Raw genomic sequence first — 18,699 nt, forward strand, 5'->3', positions numbered from 1 at the left:
ACAAACAAGTCATTTTCCATCATCATTGTATAAATCAATCACTAGAGATCTTATTTTCAAAACCACCTCAGTAGGCTAACTTGTGTATTTAAAATTATTGGCTTTCTAAAGATAGACCCTTCTTGTATAAACAAGAAATCAGCATTACAAGACAAAGTGTACTAGAAGTCTGTACTTTTGCCCAAAATTAATTAGGCCAGCAAAACAAAAAGTCTTGCAATTACAAGTCAGTAGTAAGAACACTACAAGGACTAAAAAAAATAATTAACATTTCTCTAAGTGTCACTCACTCTCTCAGAGGACAGTCTCCTACTTTTCTACAGCTCTTGAGTTTTTAAACTATTGTTCATTTCACTGTGTACATTAGTGAAATGATAAAGGGACTGCTAATTTCTGCATTATCTTTTACTTAGTTGAACTGATTAGACTGCAAGACAGAGAGAAGGAAAAGAAATAGACATGAAAAGAAAGACAAAGACAAGAGTTCTGGCTCCATGCAAACTTGTTTGGATCCCAGAACAATTTCCCAGAACAGATGTTAGGACATGGAAAAAGCACAGGCCAGACTTGGGACTTAAGTATGTAATTTAACTGCCTCAAGTAACATATTACAGGGAGAAAGCATTGAGTCTGACATAACTTGGATTGCCAGCAGGACCAGATGGTTTGCTTAAATCACTAGCTAATAAACCTTTACACAAAATAAGAGGGAAATGAATTATGGTTTCATCATAGCCCCATTTTTGTTAAAGCAGTAGGGTGGCTTTAGGTCCTCCTAAAGACTATATCCAAGACACTTAACTAAATTACTGGCTATTCTGAATTAAGGGAACAACTTTCAAATTCTTACAGATATTGGGAAAGCTGTTAGGCATAGCTTTTTGAGAGCTAAAAATATCAGAGGAAAATCAGACAAATAAGTAAGCAGTAACAAGAAAAATCCCCCCCTGCTGTCAATAAAGTTAAAATGTAATTCCTGGTTTGTAAGGTAAGGACAGGCCTCAACTAGGAGAACAGCTGAAAGCTCTGCCACGCTGACAGCAGAAGGGTATAAAGCAGAATGGCTCTGCCCCACCACACAGGCTGGACCTCTGGCTCCAGTTCAAGCCCCTCTTATTCACCACCAGTGCATGAGTATGCATATGCCTGTAGGTGGACTGAGGAATGCATCACAGGCTACTGGCTTCTCTACTATGACAACGTGACCACCACCAATCCTTTTGAAGCAGATACATAAGGGGTTAAGATCCTTTACCGTCATTTTTATTCTGTAATTGTAGGCACTATAAAGGTACACTAAGGTGAACATCTGTTCACCTAAAGAGAGTGTTCCTCCCTACACTATACATATCACCCTATATAACTGCTTCACTTGTTCTGCGGTCACTGTTAATGAACATTGCCATAAGATCCTATGCAGACAAGTGAAAAACTCTTTTTTTCTTCACAAGCTGGAACTCCTTAGTTGAAGATCCCATCTAAAGACACTTGGAAATAAACACAGCAGAATATTGCGCAACAATTAAGATGTCTCTATACATCACATTTACCTCCATCTCAAAGAGGATGCAAGATTTACAGCACCTCCTTTACCAAGGTCAACTGTGTATAGTATTAGAGGACTGTGGCAAACTGCACACAGAGGAGTTCTGTTTAGTTCACAGTCAAGAGGGGAGTTAGTGTCAAAGCTGTGAAAATGGCTGGTGGATTATCAGTTCTCCAGAGAAAAGGCAGGATCTTCTGATCATCTGTAGTATACAGCAGTAATTTTAGGGATGAACTTTGTGTTTCTCCACACTAGTGTGCAACTTTCTTAAGTCTTTGTGCCTTTGTTTTTTAGGTTGTTAGGATTTTGTACATTCAGCATCCCTGATAAGATACAGTGTTTTGGTGGCTTGACAGAACTGGTGCCACTGTCCCATTCTTACATGATTAATTGGGAAGAGGGAGAGGAGAACAATACAGAGAGGGAACAAAAGACTATGGTCTGAAAAGCTGCAGGATACTGTAGTTGAATGCAAATTTTCTTACCACTGTGAAAGTGAGATACTTAGCTGATGTTTCTTGTTTCCATGAGTTGGTGTCTCAACAAAAACTTTCATTATTAAAAAACCATCTGATAATGAAGAGGAGTTAATGCTCTGTATTGCTCCTTACTGTCTCCACTGATGGCTCTAGGCAATGAAAAGCACTAATATTAGACTGATCAGATATCTGACATTACCATGTTACTCCTGCAGAACCCACAGAAATAGAAATCTAGGAGTCTTTGTCAAGGAGTACATTACTTGAGTATCAATCAAGAGTGCTTTTTGGTCACACTCTGAGAGCACTGAGCTCTTGTATGAAGGAGGAGGAATCAAAATTCACAGATGTTTGGAAAAGGGAAAACTCCTGAGCCACCAGACTTCAGGACTGAATAAGTCACAGCTGTGTCCTGTTAGGATGTTTGGAGGTAGCTTTGACAGTTGTATCTCCTAAATGAGGGCCATAAGCCATACAAATAAGCAACGGCCTACTGCTGGGACAAGAGCTGTTGAGAAGGAAACTATAATTGTCTCTGCTTAACACATACAAAATATTTGAGTCAGGCCTGGAAAAACTGAAAAACTGAATTCTGATTTCTATTGAGGACAGAAACCTGTTGTAGTCTCTGGTATCTGAAGACTATAGCAAGCTACAATTTTATTTTTGCATTTCCCTCAGGTGGAGCTATTATCCAATGAAATATTCTCATTATGCTTTTTAACCCTTGCAACCATACCAAAGGAAGCTGTCCTGTTTTACTTTAAATGTATCTATAGTCTTAGGAAACTGTCCTGTGTTTATCTTCTGTGGCTAGCAGTGAATCTCTCCAGCCCCCTGGGAATACAGCAGCAATCACTAGGGATAACAATCTTGCAAAAATCTAGATTTTGATCACCTTTTAAAAATCTCTACAGAGGCAGAGAGACTAGAATATAGCACATTTAGCACATTCTGCACAGTTTTGTACACACTCATTTAGCACAATTTGTTACATCCAAACAAACCAGAACTACGGTTAAATCATGATACTCCAGCCACAACTCTAAACATGGACATCTTCAAAACAACTTGACCTTTCTTAGGGTACATCTACTCTGTGATTGCTGCTAAGGTAGCAGTAGCAATTGGGCCAAAGAAAGCCTTTCAGCTCAGACTAATCGCCCAAGGATTTCAGCAGGTTTTTTACAAGCCTTCTGTAGACCATGCTGATTTCCATTTTGCTGCACTTCAGACAGTTTCAGGTTAACTAGGATATGCCACCATGGCAGACAGTTTAGACCTAACTGAATAGTATTCAAAGTAAATATTTAATGCTGTGCTACACAGCATAGCATAGGTTGTCAATTTATATAGCATAGATTGATTTTCCAAAGAGAAAAATTCTGGGATGATGTATTAACTCACTACAAGTAGTGAAAAAATGGTATGCTAATTCCACATACAACTTTAACACTCTTTTCCCAAAAGACATTAAGGATCATGAACATAAATACATGAAAGCACAGTTATTATGTGAAAGCACATGCATTGCCACATGAAGGTTGAACACGTGGTTAACTGAAGAATTACAGTCTCACTGGCAAGCTCAGGAAGGTTTCCACCTCTACTAACTTGTGGAAGCAAATCTTTAGCATTGTAGTTAACAGAAAGCAAACAGCAGAACCTAACCACAATAACTAAAAAGTAATCCCACTGTACCGAGCCAGCTGAACTTAGGCTCAAATTCAGTGAAGGGTTTGAAGGAATCTGACGGTAAACAGCAGTACAGCAAAGTCTGGAAGCTTTTGTTCAGTAGGAGATGTTTCATTAAGAAGAGGCATCCTCAATTTAATGAGCCACAAGTTTATCACTCTTCTGTGTTTTTCAAATGGCCTGGAAAGGAATACAATTTCTTTTCTTGCACTTCATGGACTTTTGGGGAAAAAAACGATTATGTCAGAAAAAGAGTATACATTTTTAAATTTATGAAACTAATGTAATAGTCTAATGAACTTTCCTAATTCTCTAATCTACATATTGTTGTATCACACTTGCGTCAAACATCACAGTTAAAGAACCCAACTGGAAAATGGAAAAGAAATTCCAAATGAAAAAAGCACAGGATTAGCTTTAAACAAATATTAACACAAGTATTTGCTTGGGTCCTTCCAATTCCAAGTAAGCATTAATGTAACCAAATCTGCAAGACTTTGATTTTTTCTTAAGCCACAACAAATAAAATACTGTCTAGAGGTAGGTACTTGACAAAATAATATAACAGGTAGAGAGATGCCAAGATAGAGCTTTGTCTGGAATACTTGACTATAATAAAAGGCATAATGTGAAATCAGTATTTATCCATTAAACAATAAAAAGGGATAAAAATCCAGATAAAATGATCTTAAAATAAGCATTTGCACCAAACTTCTATATAACAATTTCCATCAGTATTTCTCATTTCATTAAATGAAAAGGTGACTTATATGGAGAAATGCTCAATGTATATTTTGAACAGAGGTTAATTATCCTTTCAGTGTCCCCAATTCTCCTAAAAGTCATCAAATTCTGACCACTTTGCAACCTTAAATGAGTGCAACAAATTAAACACAAACAAAGTCACCATCCCTGGAGGTATTTAAAAGATGTGTAGATGTGGTGCTTAGGGATGTGGTTTAGTCATGGACTTGGCAGTGCTAGGTTAATGGTTGGACTTGATGATCTTAAACGTCTTTTCCAACCTAAACAATTCTATGATTCTAAAAGATTTAGAAGCTTTTTCCCCCTATAATGTTAGAAAAAGATCTCTGTCTCAAAGTCTTTGGGCATGATTTTCTATTCATAATTTTTTTTCCTATTCATTCTTCTCTACTGGAGGCAAAAAAAAATAATTCCCAAGCTCCTAACTTGGCACAGCTGAACACATCTAAGACAGAAAAGAATAAAAATTCCACTCTGTTACACCTCTTAAAAGGTACATTATTGAATACAGAAGGAATTATATACCACATCACTCTTCCCAGGTAAGGAGTGTAACTCAGTACAAATCTGTGTATTTTTAAAGGAAGAGGCTATGTAATCCATTTAAATACCTGGGGAGAAGTAGTAACTTTAGGAAGAAGCAGTGCTTCTAAAAATTACTACAAACATATTCACTGACAAGAACACAGTGCACAGTCAAGTTTACCTAGCCAAAATACTTTCTCTAACCAAAGGAAAAGAATCAGACAAAAGAATGAAAAAATACATCTCTTGAGAAACAATGGCAATACTGTACTTCAGTACTGTACTGACAACTGACTTAAAAAGCTCTTAAAAAGTCATATCAGTAAAAGAAATTAAAGTTTTTAGCACAGATTTTTTACTTACTATGAATACACAATTGACTTCATACATGTACATATATACATACACTCAAAACCCAAAATGAGTTTGGCAGACTTTTATAGAAAGGAGCTTTGCAGAAAATAATCAAGAGAAGTTCAGCCAAAGAGAATGTAAACTGCTTAGAAAAATCAGTGGGAAGCACTGAGGTTCCAGCACCTTCACCCCCAAACCGTACCTTGGATTACTGCTTTGATTTCCAATCACTTGGTTTATCTAACTTCTCATTAGAAGATACAGAAGAAGAGACAAAAACATTAATTAAAAGCAAACTGTCCAGCATCTGTAACACAGCAGTCAGAATTCTGACATTTCCACGGTGCTCTGAAAACACCTATAGGTAAGTGGTTCATGAGAAATTCCACTTTATATTTTCCATTTGTAGGAAGTAACTTGATGTGTCGGAATTTGTGCTGTGAAATAATTCCAACACTCAACATATTTTAGAAAATATTTTAGATCCATTTCTGTAACAGACCGGTCAACAAAAAGGGTATGTGTTTTAATTTATATTGCATTTTCAGAAGGGACTTGATAGGATAGGGTCCAATATATAGTAATTCTGTTGTAAATGTAGTTTCCATTCTCACAGGAAAATGTAGTCTAAGTAATATATGCTAGAAAGTCAAAACAGGACCAGAATGGTGGTCTGATGGAAGTGCAAATGAGAGGTATCATTCAAAACCTGGCTAAAATTTCTGTACAGTAACTTACGGGTAAGAGAGAAAAGGCTCTTGGAGGCTGTACTCTACATTCAAATCTCTGCAGACCTTGTACTTACAATAGGGAAATCCTGGTGAACAGGAGATGGGGAAAAATGAGAGAACTGTGAAGGAGGTTTTGGTTGAGTTATTAACCTATTTCATATTTATTTTTCTTTAATAAACAGATATGAATTTTGAAGTAGGCATATGTGATAAAGAATATAAGGAGTCTTGTTATCAACATATTTTCCATGTAATATGTACCTGAAAGAATATTAAATCCTGCTGAAATAAATTCCAGAGACAGTGAGAGAAAGGAATTAGCATAAGAAAATACATTTAAACAATACATTACTATTACAATATTCAGTCTTTTACTTTTTCTCAAAAAGCAAAGCAGAGAAACCTGCCCTGTGTACAATAAAAAGATACAGTGTATGAAACACAGATATAGCTATTTATAGGTCTATATACTTAACCTCATTTAAAATTTCCCACTGAGAACCATAACTTCAAACAACAGTTGATGGAAGGTGTCAAGACCAGACTGCTACGTCAGAAATTTCAGTTTAAGTAACTAATTAAGGAAGGAAAGAATGAACAGGTAATGGCCAGTATTTCATGTGTTTATTTGCCATAACATTTTACGCCAAGGAGTTGGATGTTAGCTAATACTATCTAGAGAGTGCATTTAAGCAGGACTTGATATTCATGAGAGAACAGAGCTGCCCTACTATCAGCAGAAATACTATTTATGTTTCTAAAACCTACTGCTTTTCAAATTTGAAGGAAATAAAATAAGATAGAGAAACATATATTGCGGTCAGGCAGCACACAATCTCACTCATAGAAATAGTAGCCTATTGTAAAGGCCACAATAACACTTTCTGGTAAAAATATTTTTAGTAATAATACTAAGCAATTCGTGCCTCCACTTCTCAGTCCTGCCCCCACAGTTCAATGCTTCCTCAGATATGCCTCAAGTTCTGCATGGGGATCCATGAACCAGATCAGTGAATTCGTTCACATGAAAAAATTCCTTCAAAAAATACAGTAACTCTTATCATGAATTAGGTCACTGCTCCATTTCACAACATGGCCCCACAAAGACCCAGGCTGGGAAAACAGAAGGGATGTGCACTGAAGTATGGGGATGAAAGTGAGCTAAGAGAGGGAGGGTGTAAGTATCTTAGGTCAGTACACGTTTGTGAACTATGTCCTCCACCAATGAAGGCTTAAAATGCAATTCTAATATTGTGCTCCTTGAGCCAAGGACCTGATGCTAATTATCGATTGACACCGAATCACAGAAACTGGACTTCTGTTTCACTTTATTCCACAATTCTTTCATGAAGATCGAAAAACATTTCCAGCATTGTCCTGGGAATGGCGCTGATTATGACTAAGCTGATATAGAAGATAACCTCCTGCTTCCCACTGCAGGAGAAGGGATGGTAAGATGCACCAGGACAGTGAAAGAACGTTTGTGAGCAAGACAGGGCCTTTTGTCAAAGAAGACCTCCAGCAGTTTTTCCTAGGCAAGTAAAACGACCACTGTATTTTTGAGCAGAGAAAACCTTGTATTTAATTCTTTTTTTTTTTCCTGAGGAACGTAATGATAGCTTTACTAAAGTAAACTCAGATTTGGTTAATTCAGAAAAAGTGCCTGGATCCACATTTGGTTTTGCCATCTCTAATAGAAAGAACTTTATAGTGTTTAACCGAGAAATCCTACCTTCAGCCTTATGGTGAGTACTTAAAAAGAAGTCTCCATACACCTTCTGACCTTCCACCTAGAGGGCTGAACTAGTGGGATCAGCCACAGTAGTACATAACCCCACAGCTGTTAGGAATTTACAATAATATTTACATACAGGATTCAGCAAGTGCACCAACATAACCAGGTGAATATGTTAGAAAGAAAGAACTTGAAGAACTTTCAAGTCTTTATTATCTACGTAAGACTCCCTCATCTGCTTTCTGTATGGCAGGATTTCTGTTATACAGAACAATAAGGTTAATAAAACTATGCCCTATTCAATGGGTGCACTGCTCCCAGCAGGAAATGCCTGATTTTATTTTTGTGATAGATGAAAGAAAGAACCGGTCTAAGATCCTGAAATAAACAGAAAGCTTTAGTCAGCTGGAGACATCTTGCCATGTATAGATTGTGTATTAACACAGTTAACCCACTGCCACAGTTAATACACACTGTCAGGATACTTTCAAACACTGGATTAAAGAGAGCAAGACTTTAGTCTGAAATGGGTATCTGAGAACAATGAAATCCTAAGTAGCCTCATGGACACTGTAATTCAAATCTGAAGCCTGTAAAATAGCAGGAAACCACACTTCATGAGATGATGGAGGGTGGGATTACACAACACAGGGCTACAAAACCAACATTAAATATTGGGGCAGAGGTACACACAAATGAGATGTCCTCATACCTTGAACCATTTAAAGCCAAAATGGTTGACCTCATGCACTGATTCGTTAAACAGCTTCAGACAGGCAGTGAAGTGGCAGAATGGTAGAAAACAAGATAAACAGAAGAGAGGAAAGAAAAAGCATGCAATTAAAAGCAAATTGCAATCAGCTTGGACAACATTAACATTTTAAAAATCACACATATCACTCATACTTGATCTAAGAATGATCCTAACCTATTATTGTTTGTAAAAATCACAGGATTTGCCATTAATATTGTATAGAAAACAGAGCCTTGCATTTTAAAACTCTAAAGCTATGTAAGGGTGTCTTTCACAATTCTACAAAGAACCTCCACAAAACATAACAAAACAAAGAGGGATTCCTTTAAAGCAGTTGAAAGAATATGAACTGAAAAACATTTGAAGGAAAGTCTTCTCCTCACCTTGGAAAGACAGCTACTTGCCATCATTCTATTCCTTGAGTGTATTTAATTGATACCAAACCAAAATCCTATTGGACAAAGTGGGGCACAGCAGCTCTCCCAGTGTTGACTGGAACAAGACACTCCAGCTGCTTTTCCTCCGTGCTGTCTTGTTGGTCATATTTTAAAAACTGTAATTGGTCAGAGCCAGCAGTTTAGTTCTTTTGTTGGAGTAAGACACTGCTGTCAATCAGTGACAGTATAGACGTTGACTTTTCCCTCTTTGGATCCTGCTGCTTTCTAATCCATCCTTCTTTCTCCTCCACACTTCTGTACACAATACTACATCCAAATTAATTTCTTTTTCATGATGCTGTTGCCCACCATATTCCACTAATCTTTTCCCACAAATCTTACTTGTCTCAGCTCTCTTCCTGTCCTCTCAATCTCTCTCACTGATCCGTATGGCTTATTGACCCTCAGACTGCACATTTCCCTGCCTTGCCTCATCTTTCAGATTGTACACTCAATTCCAACTCTCTGTTCACCAGCTATTTCCCTTTTTTACCAAGCTCTGACCATCCGATCTCATTGTATGCCTCTCATCAGGCTGTGCTGGTGAATTCTTTTGAAAAGCCTCCTTACTGCCAAACCTGAAATTTGTGCATATTCCCAAAGCACTACTCTCTTTCCTTATTCTTGTATAAATAAAACTTCACTTCTATGACAACAGTTCCCTATTTTACTAATCCAGACTTATCTCTTCTCCTCTCCGTAATAAATCTGCTGCTAACAGCTCACAGTGGAGAGACATCTATGAGGAGCTCATGCTCAACATGCTGAAAAAGAGTCTTCCTTTCCATCCTGTGACTGAACTTCTTTTCACCTAGGACAGAACTTTCATATTTTTTTTTTAATCTTGATAGTATCTTTGACTCAAGCCTCCTTTAAAAGATTATTTTTAAAAACTTGCAGAATTTCTTTTATGGACTATCTGTAAGACTTTTCTGTCTGCATCTATATAACTGAAGCTCTTTGGTAGGATTTCTTCTGTGTCTGGATCTATGGCAAAAGTCTTTCTTGTGCAGGCTGTGCCCATTTGTGCAGTAATCTCCTTGTCTGCAGCTTTGATCAAGTTAATGCTACTAGCATGCCTCTTTGCTAGTGAATCATATATAAGCTACTCCTCCTTTGCAAACTGTACTCCACCCACCTTTCAATACTAAGATGACTTGTGGTCATCCTCTAATACAAGCCTACATTATGCATGCATAAAATTCGTAACTGTTCATGTTTATGCTTACTTCACTAACTTCAGATACTTCTAACCCCTACAAAATTAACACACTCTACCTTCTTCAAAACCTTCTCTGAAAAAATTCACTAAGTCTTATGCATCTCATTCTGTGTTTTGAGCACAGACATCACAAAAGGGTGAGTTCTACGGGCTTCTAGGTGCCCAACGAATATAAAAATGGTCGCTTTGTCTTGTAACAAAGAAATTAAAACATTATGACATCCTAGGCATCAAATCACATACTATTTTGTTTACTTTTGCATCTCAGCACAGTACCTGCTCCTTTGTGAGATATATATTTTCCTTTCAAGGAGATCTAGTCTTTGATGTGGTATTCACTACCTAGTTAACATTTCTATTTCATGCAATTTTTTTAAAGTCTACAAGAAGGCATTCTTGAAAGTGAATTCCATAACATTGTCTAGGACCTTAGGGTACAGCAACCAGAATTATCCTCAATACGTCTATCAGCAAACAGCTGATCTTGGCTCTAGCCTAAAGACAAAGAGTTGCTTTCTTCCTGAAAACTTGGATTATTGCTAAGATATGAATATCTTCTTTTTCATTAAAGTATGTGATATAAGAATACATGTTGGAAAAAACATCTTAAAATGTTTTAAAGTGCACTCAGTCAGAACTTTTTTAATTTAAATAACAAAGAGAAGGAAATCACTCCATTGCAATGCAACTGACCAAATGCTCCTGTTCGCTAATTACAGTCAAGTAAGGAACAGTGAAAAACACTGAAGAGGCTTACAAAAAGCAAGAATGCCAGGTTCAGCTTCTGCCTCAAAAGCTTTATCAAAATCTCATGGAATTTTGTTCACTACTTACGGTATGTTTTCTTGATGATTACTTACATGAGTTAAAATCAGGCACATATATGATTCTTCAGAGTATCTCATCAGTGGCACAGAATCAATTCACACATAAAAGTTTACACTTGTTTCTGTATGTATGCTTGGCTTAAGCCAAGGGATTTGTCTCTATCCAGTTGTTTTGCAAGTGCATGAGACTGTGGTCCATAAACACAACTATGCTAATAAAAATCGTCTTTAAATACATGTAATGAACAACACGGTAAACCTAAGTGTGCTTAACTCATAGGAAGATAGCTTTGACAGGCAAGACAGATCAGAAGAGTTACTACTTGAAATAGTATTTTAAAGCTCAGGATACCTTATATTTCTTTTTAATTTCAAGAAAATCTTACCTATGAAATACAACTTATCATGAAGGCTTTGCAGACTTTATGAGTTCTGTTACCTAATGTTGGAACAGAGATACAGCATCATCAAGCAAATCCAGCTGCGACCACAGTAAAGCAGGGAAAACAGTACTTTACTGTCTGGTTACTTTCCTAAGAGGACTACCAGTGACTTTATAAGATTGCAGACCTGTTTCTCAGCATTGATCCTGGCTGACTCCTCTTGTGCTAGCACCATTTCCCGCTCTGCAGTTATCTGAACACTTTCTCTGAGTGCCTCTTCCAATTCTTCAATCCGATCATCCTTTTTACGTAGATTGTCCTGGAAAATGACGGGAGACTAGGTGAAGACGACTTGTTTGGAACCACAGCCTTTTCATCAACCAAGTTTTATGCCAACCAAAACATGTTTCTCCCTCCCAAGGTGCAACTGCAGGGAAATTATCTTCACACAAAGGAAAGAAAGATGAAGTGATGCAAGAGTAGGAGGAAGATTACAGTATAGAGGAGAAAGCTAGCAAAGCAGGATCTCAAAGCAAGAGTGCTTGCCCTCCATGTTGGACATACCACAGTCCTGTCAGATTATACAGCACAGATAAGCAAGGGTTGTTGGTAAATAAAGATTAGTAAGGAGTTCCAAAGAAGCATAGAAGCCAGAATTGGTGGGAAGGTAGCGGGCATTCAGCACTGCCCATTTCCTCACACATTCATCAGCAGGCGTGGTAAGAAGGGAAACATAGTGCTGCAGTTTGGAATTTGGCATTTCCAGGTTAAGGGGAAGAAAAGCAAACATGAACCCAACAGAGTTTTCCATTGTTCAGATTAAGCTTTTAAGGAAGTTTTTCATCAAAAACTCCCTAGGAATTATGAAGGGTTCATCTGGGCTGTCTGAATCTCAGACATTCAAGTACCAAGACTCCCTTAAAATTTATTCTTCAATTAAGAGCATCTTCAAAGTTGCAAATTCAGATGTCCCACATATATTCAAAGACCATTAAAGAAAACCGTATTGCTCCTCAGAAAATATACTGTTTTACTGTTTTACACAAACAGTATAATTTAGAAAAATTATATACAAAATTAATGGTATTGTTCTTTGTGAAGGAGACCCTCCTGACTTCAGTATTACTAGGAAAGTAAATGTGTATCTCCTGCTTCCTCTGTAGCAGCTTGGACAAAAGACTGCAAAGCAGGCTGTCCTGACAGGTATATATGAACGTCTTGGACCATGGCTGCTTAACAAATCCATCAGACATGAGCGACTTGATGGAAGATTTCTGCATTTCTTGTCTTGCAGATTGGTTTAGATGATAGGGTTCAGACGAGATATTAATGCACATTTAGTTTACCACATGGGCTTTTTAGCCATCTCAGCAGTAGTGGAAGAATGAAAAATGTTTCCCTTTGTTTTTAGCATTTTGCTTTTTGTTGGATTTACCCTTTTGTCTTGTGTCCTTCTGTATTAGGACTAAAATTTTCCACTGTTTTTCTGAAAGTGTTTCACACCATATAAAGAATAAGGAAAAAGATGACTGACTTGGAAAAAAATTTGACCTTGCAACCTTCATAAATGCAAAAATTAGTCATTGGAGTTTAAAGAATGAACCTTGCTTTATCCTTAATTCCTGCTTTCTAGGACTTGGGATACATCACCAAGGATACTTGTTATATGAACACCATATCTGGCAGTCTCACAACTGCCACTTTCAATGAGAGTGTTCCAGCAGAAATGGAAAGCTTTGTATTAGACCAGTGCAAGACCGCTGGCACCACTGCCCTTGTGTAGAGAAAGGCTAGTATTCAACCACTAGCACAGGCAACAGTATTTGTCAGGCTTTGCAGGAAGAGGAGCTTTCTGCTGATGGTTACTTTCCAAAGTGGACTCACAGGGCAAGTAATCGCTGATTTCTAAAGAAACAAATGGAGAGATCTACACTTCAAAAATAGGGAGTTGCAGAACATGTCTTCATACTTTTTGAATCTTTCTGAAACACTGATAATATCTTCCAAAACTACTTTATGGTTATGATTAGCCTAACCAAAGACTCATCAAAAAGATGAATAACAAGTTTACAAAAAACTCAGCACAGAATATTAACTGTGCCAGACATGAAAAATATTTACTTGCCTATCTGCATTACACAATAAATATCGACTGTACTTCTCAATCTATTACTCATGGACAGCCAAGGAAATGTAGAAGTGCAGCTCTCCATTTCAAACAAAAGAAGTGGGAATGGTTCATTTATATGGCTGCATGTAAAATGGAAACTGCTTTAAAATAAGAATGCAGAATAAAACATTCTAACACATAAGGTATATCCACTCTTCATCCCGGGCAAACATTTAAGAGGTGAATTCAACACCGTATTAACCTTGACGCCATATAGTGCTCTATTCAGACAGATGAACTCTTGAGGGACAGGAGGAAGAGCAATTGGTGGTACCAGAACTGATCAAGACAGTGCCACATTATTTGCACTTGAAAAATCTATATTCATATATAATTACTTTTCCTAAAATAATATGCAAACTTTTACATATATGCTAGAGGGTTGCAAGTTAAAAAAATCCAGTGTTGACTTACAACCAACTGCCTAGAAATGATCATTTTTTAACTTTAGTCTAATACTAATAAGCCATCCAGTAAGGAGAGGTTAGTTACAAGTTTTCACTCTCTGTCTCAGACAAACCTAGTTAAAAGATGTGCAAGTTTACTCTTATAACGGTGTCACAATGTGTGTAACCATTTTACAAAACCATACTCATGCCTGGCAGGAGTAGCAGATTGTTGCTTAGCCAGATAGCACCTCCACTAGTGCAGAACAGTCTCAAAACACTTTTAAATAATTATTTTGTTTCTAGCTCTTTGATTTAATTGACTAGCATTTGAATTATTATTTATTAGCTGCTGTTTCAAACAAAACATACTAATAGAGAAAAAGTAAATAAAAGTGAACGAGCATTTGCCTTTTAACATACCAGCATGTTTTTCCAGTTGTTTGCCTCTAAACTCTGAAACATGACAGGCTCATGTTGACCTTCAAACTGTGCTGCTGCTGCTTTCCTCTTTTTAGTTACATAAAGTATCCTGTCTTTATTGTGATAAGCATTAAACTCTGGAGGAAAACTTCTGTTAATTATAACTACAGTTATAACTTTTTTTCTTGCAGTGACTGATCCTCTGAAGCAGTGGACTAGAGTACAACTTGAGTTGCTTCATACATACTTTAGAATGTGACACTGAGGGCAAATTTATCTTCCTGTATTTTGATAAAATTGCAGAATGATAAGCAGTGGCAAGTCTCCTTTCATGAAGCTTAGACAGATGACTATTCAGAAAGAGAAAAAAAAATTACTTACCTGTATAGTAACTGGATTCTTCAAGATGTATTACCTACCCAAATATCTCCGTGACCCTCCCTCCCTCTCCTCCTGAGTCCCTTATGCACAAGATTCCATGGCAGAGATGGAATTAAACTGGGATAGAGGAGATAGCTCTGCCTTTATGATCACTGGTGGCAGCACAAAGAAAATGAAAAACCCATTCGACACTGCGGGAGTGCCAAGAGTTCAGGCACAACAAAAATTTTTGCTACCTATACTATGACCCTGTAGCTGATTCATATGCAAAACTCATTCCAATACATGCCTGTCTGAAAGCCTGAAAGTAGAAGGAGGTGTGACTGACACACATTTCTGGGCTTTTTCTTTCACTGCAGGAAGGAAGTGGTAGGATGTCCAAGGGATGCATGTAAAGAGGATGTATCAATTTAATCTATCCTGCATTCATGTGATGTGTAATCTGCCACGAACTTTTATGAAACTGCATGAAATAGGATATATGTTTTCACTAGGCATTTAGGTTCAGTTAAATCTGAGGTATCCTGGCAAAATTCTTCATAACTGTGTCTTGAACTAGACTCACAAAGGTCTTTATGGCCTCATTTCACTCTTTGAATGGGAATTAAGGTGAATTTCTCTAGTTAACTCTTGGGAAATATTAGTTAACAGTTTGAGAAGGCAATGAAATGCTTCTTTGAACTGTTAAAAATATTTCTAGGACTAGTCAATCACCTAGGTAGGGAAAAATCATTTTCATATAACCCTGTAATGAATGCAATAGCACATTTTTACCTGTGTGCTTTCATAGACCAAAAGGGAAGAACACAGTACTGGAAGTGTTTTGAACTAGGAATCAATTATTTCTTAAACAGTGAAATCATTACACCATTACAAGCACTTATTCCTGTGAACTATTGCTCTTTCTTACCACATATTTCCTTGAGAAGCCATAACTTAGATAAAGAACCTAATGATAATGATCTCAGTCCATTCTAGATTGATAAAACCCTTCCTAGAAAGAAAAATCCTCCTTTGTGAACTGACTTTCCACTAGGTAAGTGGAACCTGGGAACTCGGGACTGTCAGCTGCCTCAAGTACTACTTAAATGAATTGATTTGTTAATTAATCTCTGCTTTTCTCTGAAAAATACTTGTCAAAACCTGCAGACCTTTTTAAGAAGGTTCTGAAACTTTAAGGGAATACAGAATGTGGCGGTACCAGAAGATGGTATTACAGTTTTGTTTGATTTCAGAAACAAAAAAATCCTAGGGCCTTAAAGCTCAGGTGAGAATGGTGGATCTCCTTCATTTGGTTCCACATGCTGATCAACTACTTGAAGTCTCTGAACAAGAAAAGCATACAAAATTGTCACTCATAAATAGAGAAATACCTCTTACACTGATGAGACAATACTTTGACTTAATGGGTTTTCAAGAATACACATTGGGTAAATGCTGAAGGCCAGAATGCCATGGTACATAACCTGAATGGTAGTTACCATGGAATCTAGCTCAAAAAGAGTGTTTGGGGTCGCTGTGCAATTCATCCAAAGCAGGAGATGTCCATGGTGAATCATTTCTCTCTCTCTGTATTCATTACCATTTGCTGAAGAACATGGCAATAAAAATTAAAAAAAAAAAAAAAAAGCATGCTGTCTTGAAGAGTGGAATAAAAGAAGACTTTATAAACTCCTGAAGAAGGAAATATCTTTCGGGTAGTGTACAGCTTGGTACCAAGATGTAGCATGAACCACAAATAAACATAGATCCAATACTGAAGATTCTGAAAATAAAAATAAAGTAACTGAGAGGCAGACTACCATGTAAACAGTTGCTACTATATATATTGCTGGGCATGAACAAACAGTGGAGTTTATAGAACAGCTACAAATGCTAATGCTAGTATCGTCAATGTTGCATACAGCTGTCTTGATGCCCTCAACTGGTAAAAGAACTGACGTATCGGGGGTTACCTGTGATGGGGAAACCTCTGTCTGTCTAGGCAGAAGCTGAGTATATCCAAATATTAAGTTTATATGGAATCCCTGTTTCTCACAGAGTGAGCTGAAGAGGGCTTTTCTGTAAGCACAGCAACAGCATATGTAATTATCATGAGTTCCTGTCCTGGTTTTCTCCCCCATCCCACTGGATAGGGGGGAAGTGAGTGAGCAGCTGCGTGGTGCTTAGTTGCTGGCTGGGGTTAAACCACGACAGTTCCTGAATGAAAGGAACAATCTGAGAGCTGAAGAGACAGAAACTGCCAAGCAGGAGCTCCTTGACCAGTGTTTCCTCATCTTTGGAGAGATCAGACCTGAGATGCACGATGACTATCTCATTAGGACAATGTAGGTCAACATCTGGAAAATGGTATCTGCCAAATAAGACACATGGATGGGAATTCAAGCCTGACAAGTTGCATAAATGCAGAAAAATAACTACAGGAGATAAAAGGAGAAAAACTGCAATAGAAGAATTTCACTCCACTAGGGGTTGAGAGGGAAGTGCAACAAAGCTGGCCACAGCACTGCATATGCCACACTAAAAACACAAGGGACAGCAGAAGCTGATGAGTACATTCTCCTAAGAGTACCACTATGGAAAAAGAGAAGATGTGTACATCCAGAATACGCATGCACTTGTGGATCATCAGCTGCAGAAAGAAGAAAAATGTATTTATAGTGAAAAGAAAAAATGGATAAAAATTATTTCCAAACATGATAAATATAATTGAACCAGTGCAATTAAATTAGCACAGTGAAAAAAAAACCCATAAGGAACCCAATAGTTTATAAGAAATGGCCAATTTGAAATAGAAAGGTAGAAAATGGGAGTGGTGTTTGGACAGCATTGTCTCTTGAGTATCATTGCTGCAGTGTAGGACAACACCCAAGAGTGATGCAGGACTATAAATGATGCCGCTGACAAAAATATCTGCTCTTGTGTACACCAGAAGGATGCACACTTTAAAAGTTATACATATAGACAATCACTTGAAAGAAAATCATAAAATGTGCTCAATGACAGAAGCTAATAAAATACAAAGAATAAAAAGAGGCAGGCAGCTGCTCTACCCTGCACAAAGTCCTTGTGGCTACCTACCTTATTAAGGAAGAAAGAAAAAACCCCACCCAGATAGTAAATATGTCTGTAAAATATGGGAAACATGTTGGTATCAAGATTACTTATATAGAAGCTTACTGAAGTGGTAAGCATCTATTAAAAAAAAAAAAAAGCTCTTCTCTACATGCTAAGAAAATAAATGCAGACCTAATTCATCCATCCGAAGTTATGTGAACTCGTTTCTGTTCTTAAACATACAGGTCACAAAGAAGCAGCAAAAAAATACAGACAAAATAGCAATGCTATATAGTAACATTATTCTTGAACACATATAGAGTCCTTAACAAAACTTGTGCATATTGCTATTATCACCTGAAAATTGCTACAAATGTATTGTATACACTTGTATACATTGTACCCATTGTGTAATGTTTCTCAACATTTTGTCTACAAAAATGTGTGAACAACTCCAGCCATTCATATTTTTTTTCTTCCAAGATATTTTATGTGTTACCACTCCGGTGTGTTACTTTCAAAGTGTTTCCAAAATATATAGCAGCTTTGTTCAACATCAGGAGCCATCTGAAATACAATGAGCTTGCAGTAATGATGAGAAAGGATCCTAATCAATGCTAGTTGAATTATGTCCAATGTAAAGCTCTGTAATTCCAGTATCCTTCTCTGCTACTGAAGAGGAATTCCATTGCAATCTAGATTATTTACACATTTCTTGAAGAAGTGTATTGGTTTTATGTGGCAAGGTTTTGGTAGCGGGGGGGGTTACAGGGGTGGCTCCTGTAAGAAGCTGCTGGAAGCTTCCCCTGTGTTCGAGAGAGAGCGAGCC

The 18,699-nt window shown here is 37.3% G+C and overlaps 1 protein-coding gene across 1 annotated transcript in view; it reads right to left on the reverse strand.

Annotated features, from left to right (window-relative positions):
* ERC1 (ELKS/RAB6-interacting/CAST family member 1) overlaps positions 1 to 18,699 on the reverse strand; it is a 294,179-nt gene that overhangs the window by 105,213 nt on the left and 170,267 nt on the right. Inside the window, exon 14 of the mRNA XM_010566193.1 lies at positions 11,641 to 11,772. Within this exon, the coding sequence (XP_010564495.1) occupies positions 11,641 to 11,772 (132 nt within the window). The remainder of the gene's footprint in view (positions 1 to 11,640; positions 11,773 to 18,699) is intronic.

The sequence above is a fragment of the Haliaeetus leucocephalus genome, unplaced genomic scaffold (assembly GCF_000737465.1).
Source record: "Haliaeetus leucocephalus isolate CR32 unplaced genomic scaffold, Haliaeetus_leucocephalus-4.0 Scaffold206, whole genome shotgun sequence".
NCBI classification, from domain to species: Eukaryota; Metazoa; Chordata; class Aves; order Accipitriformes; family Accipitridae; genus Haliaeetus; species Haliaeetus leucocephalus.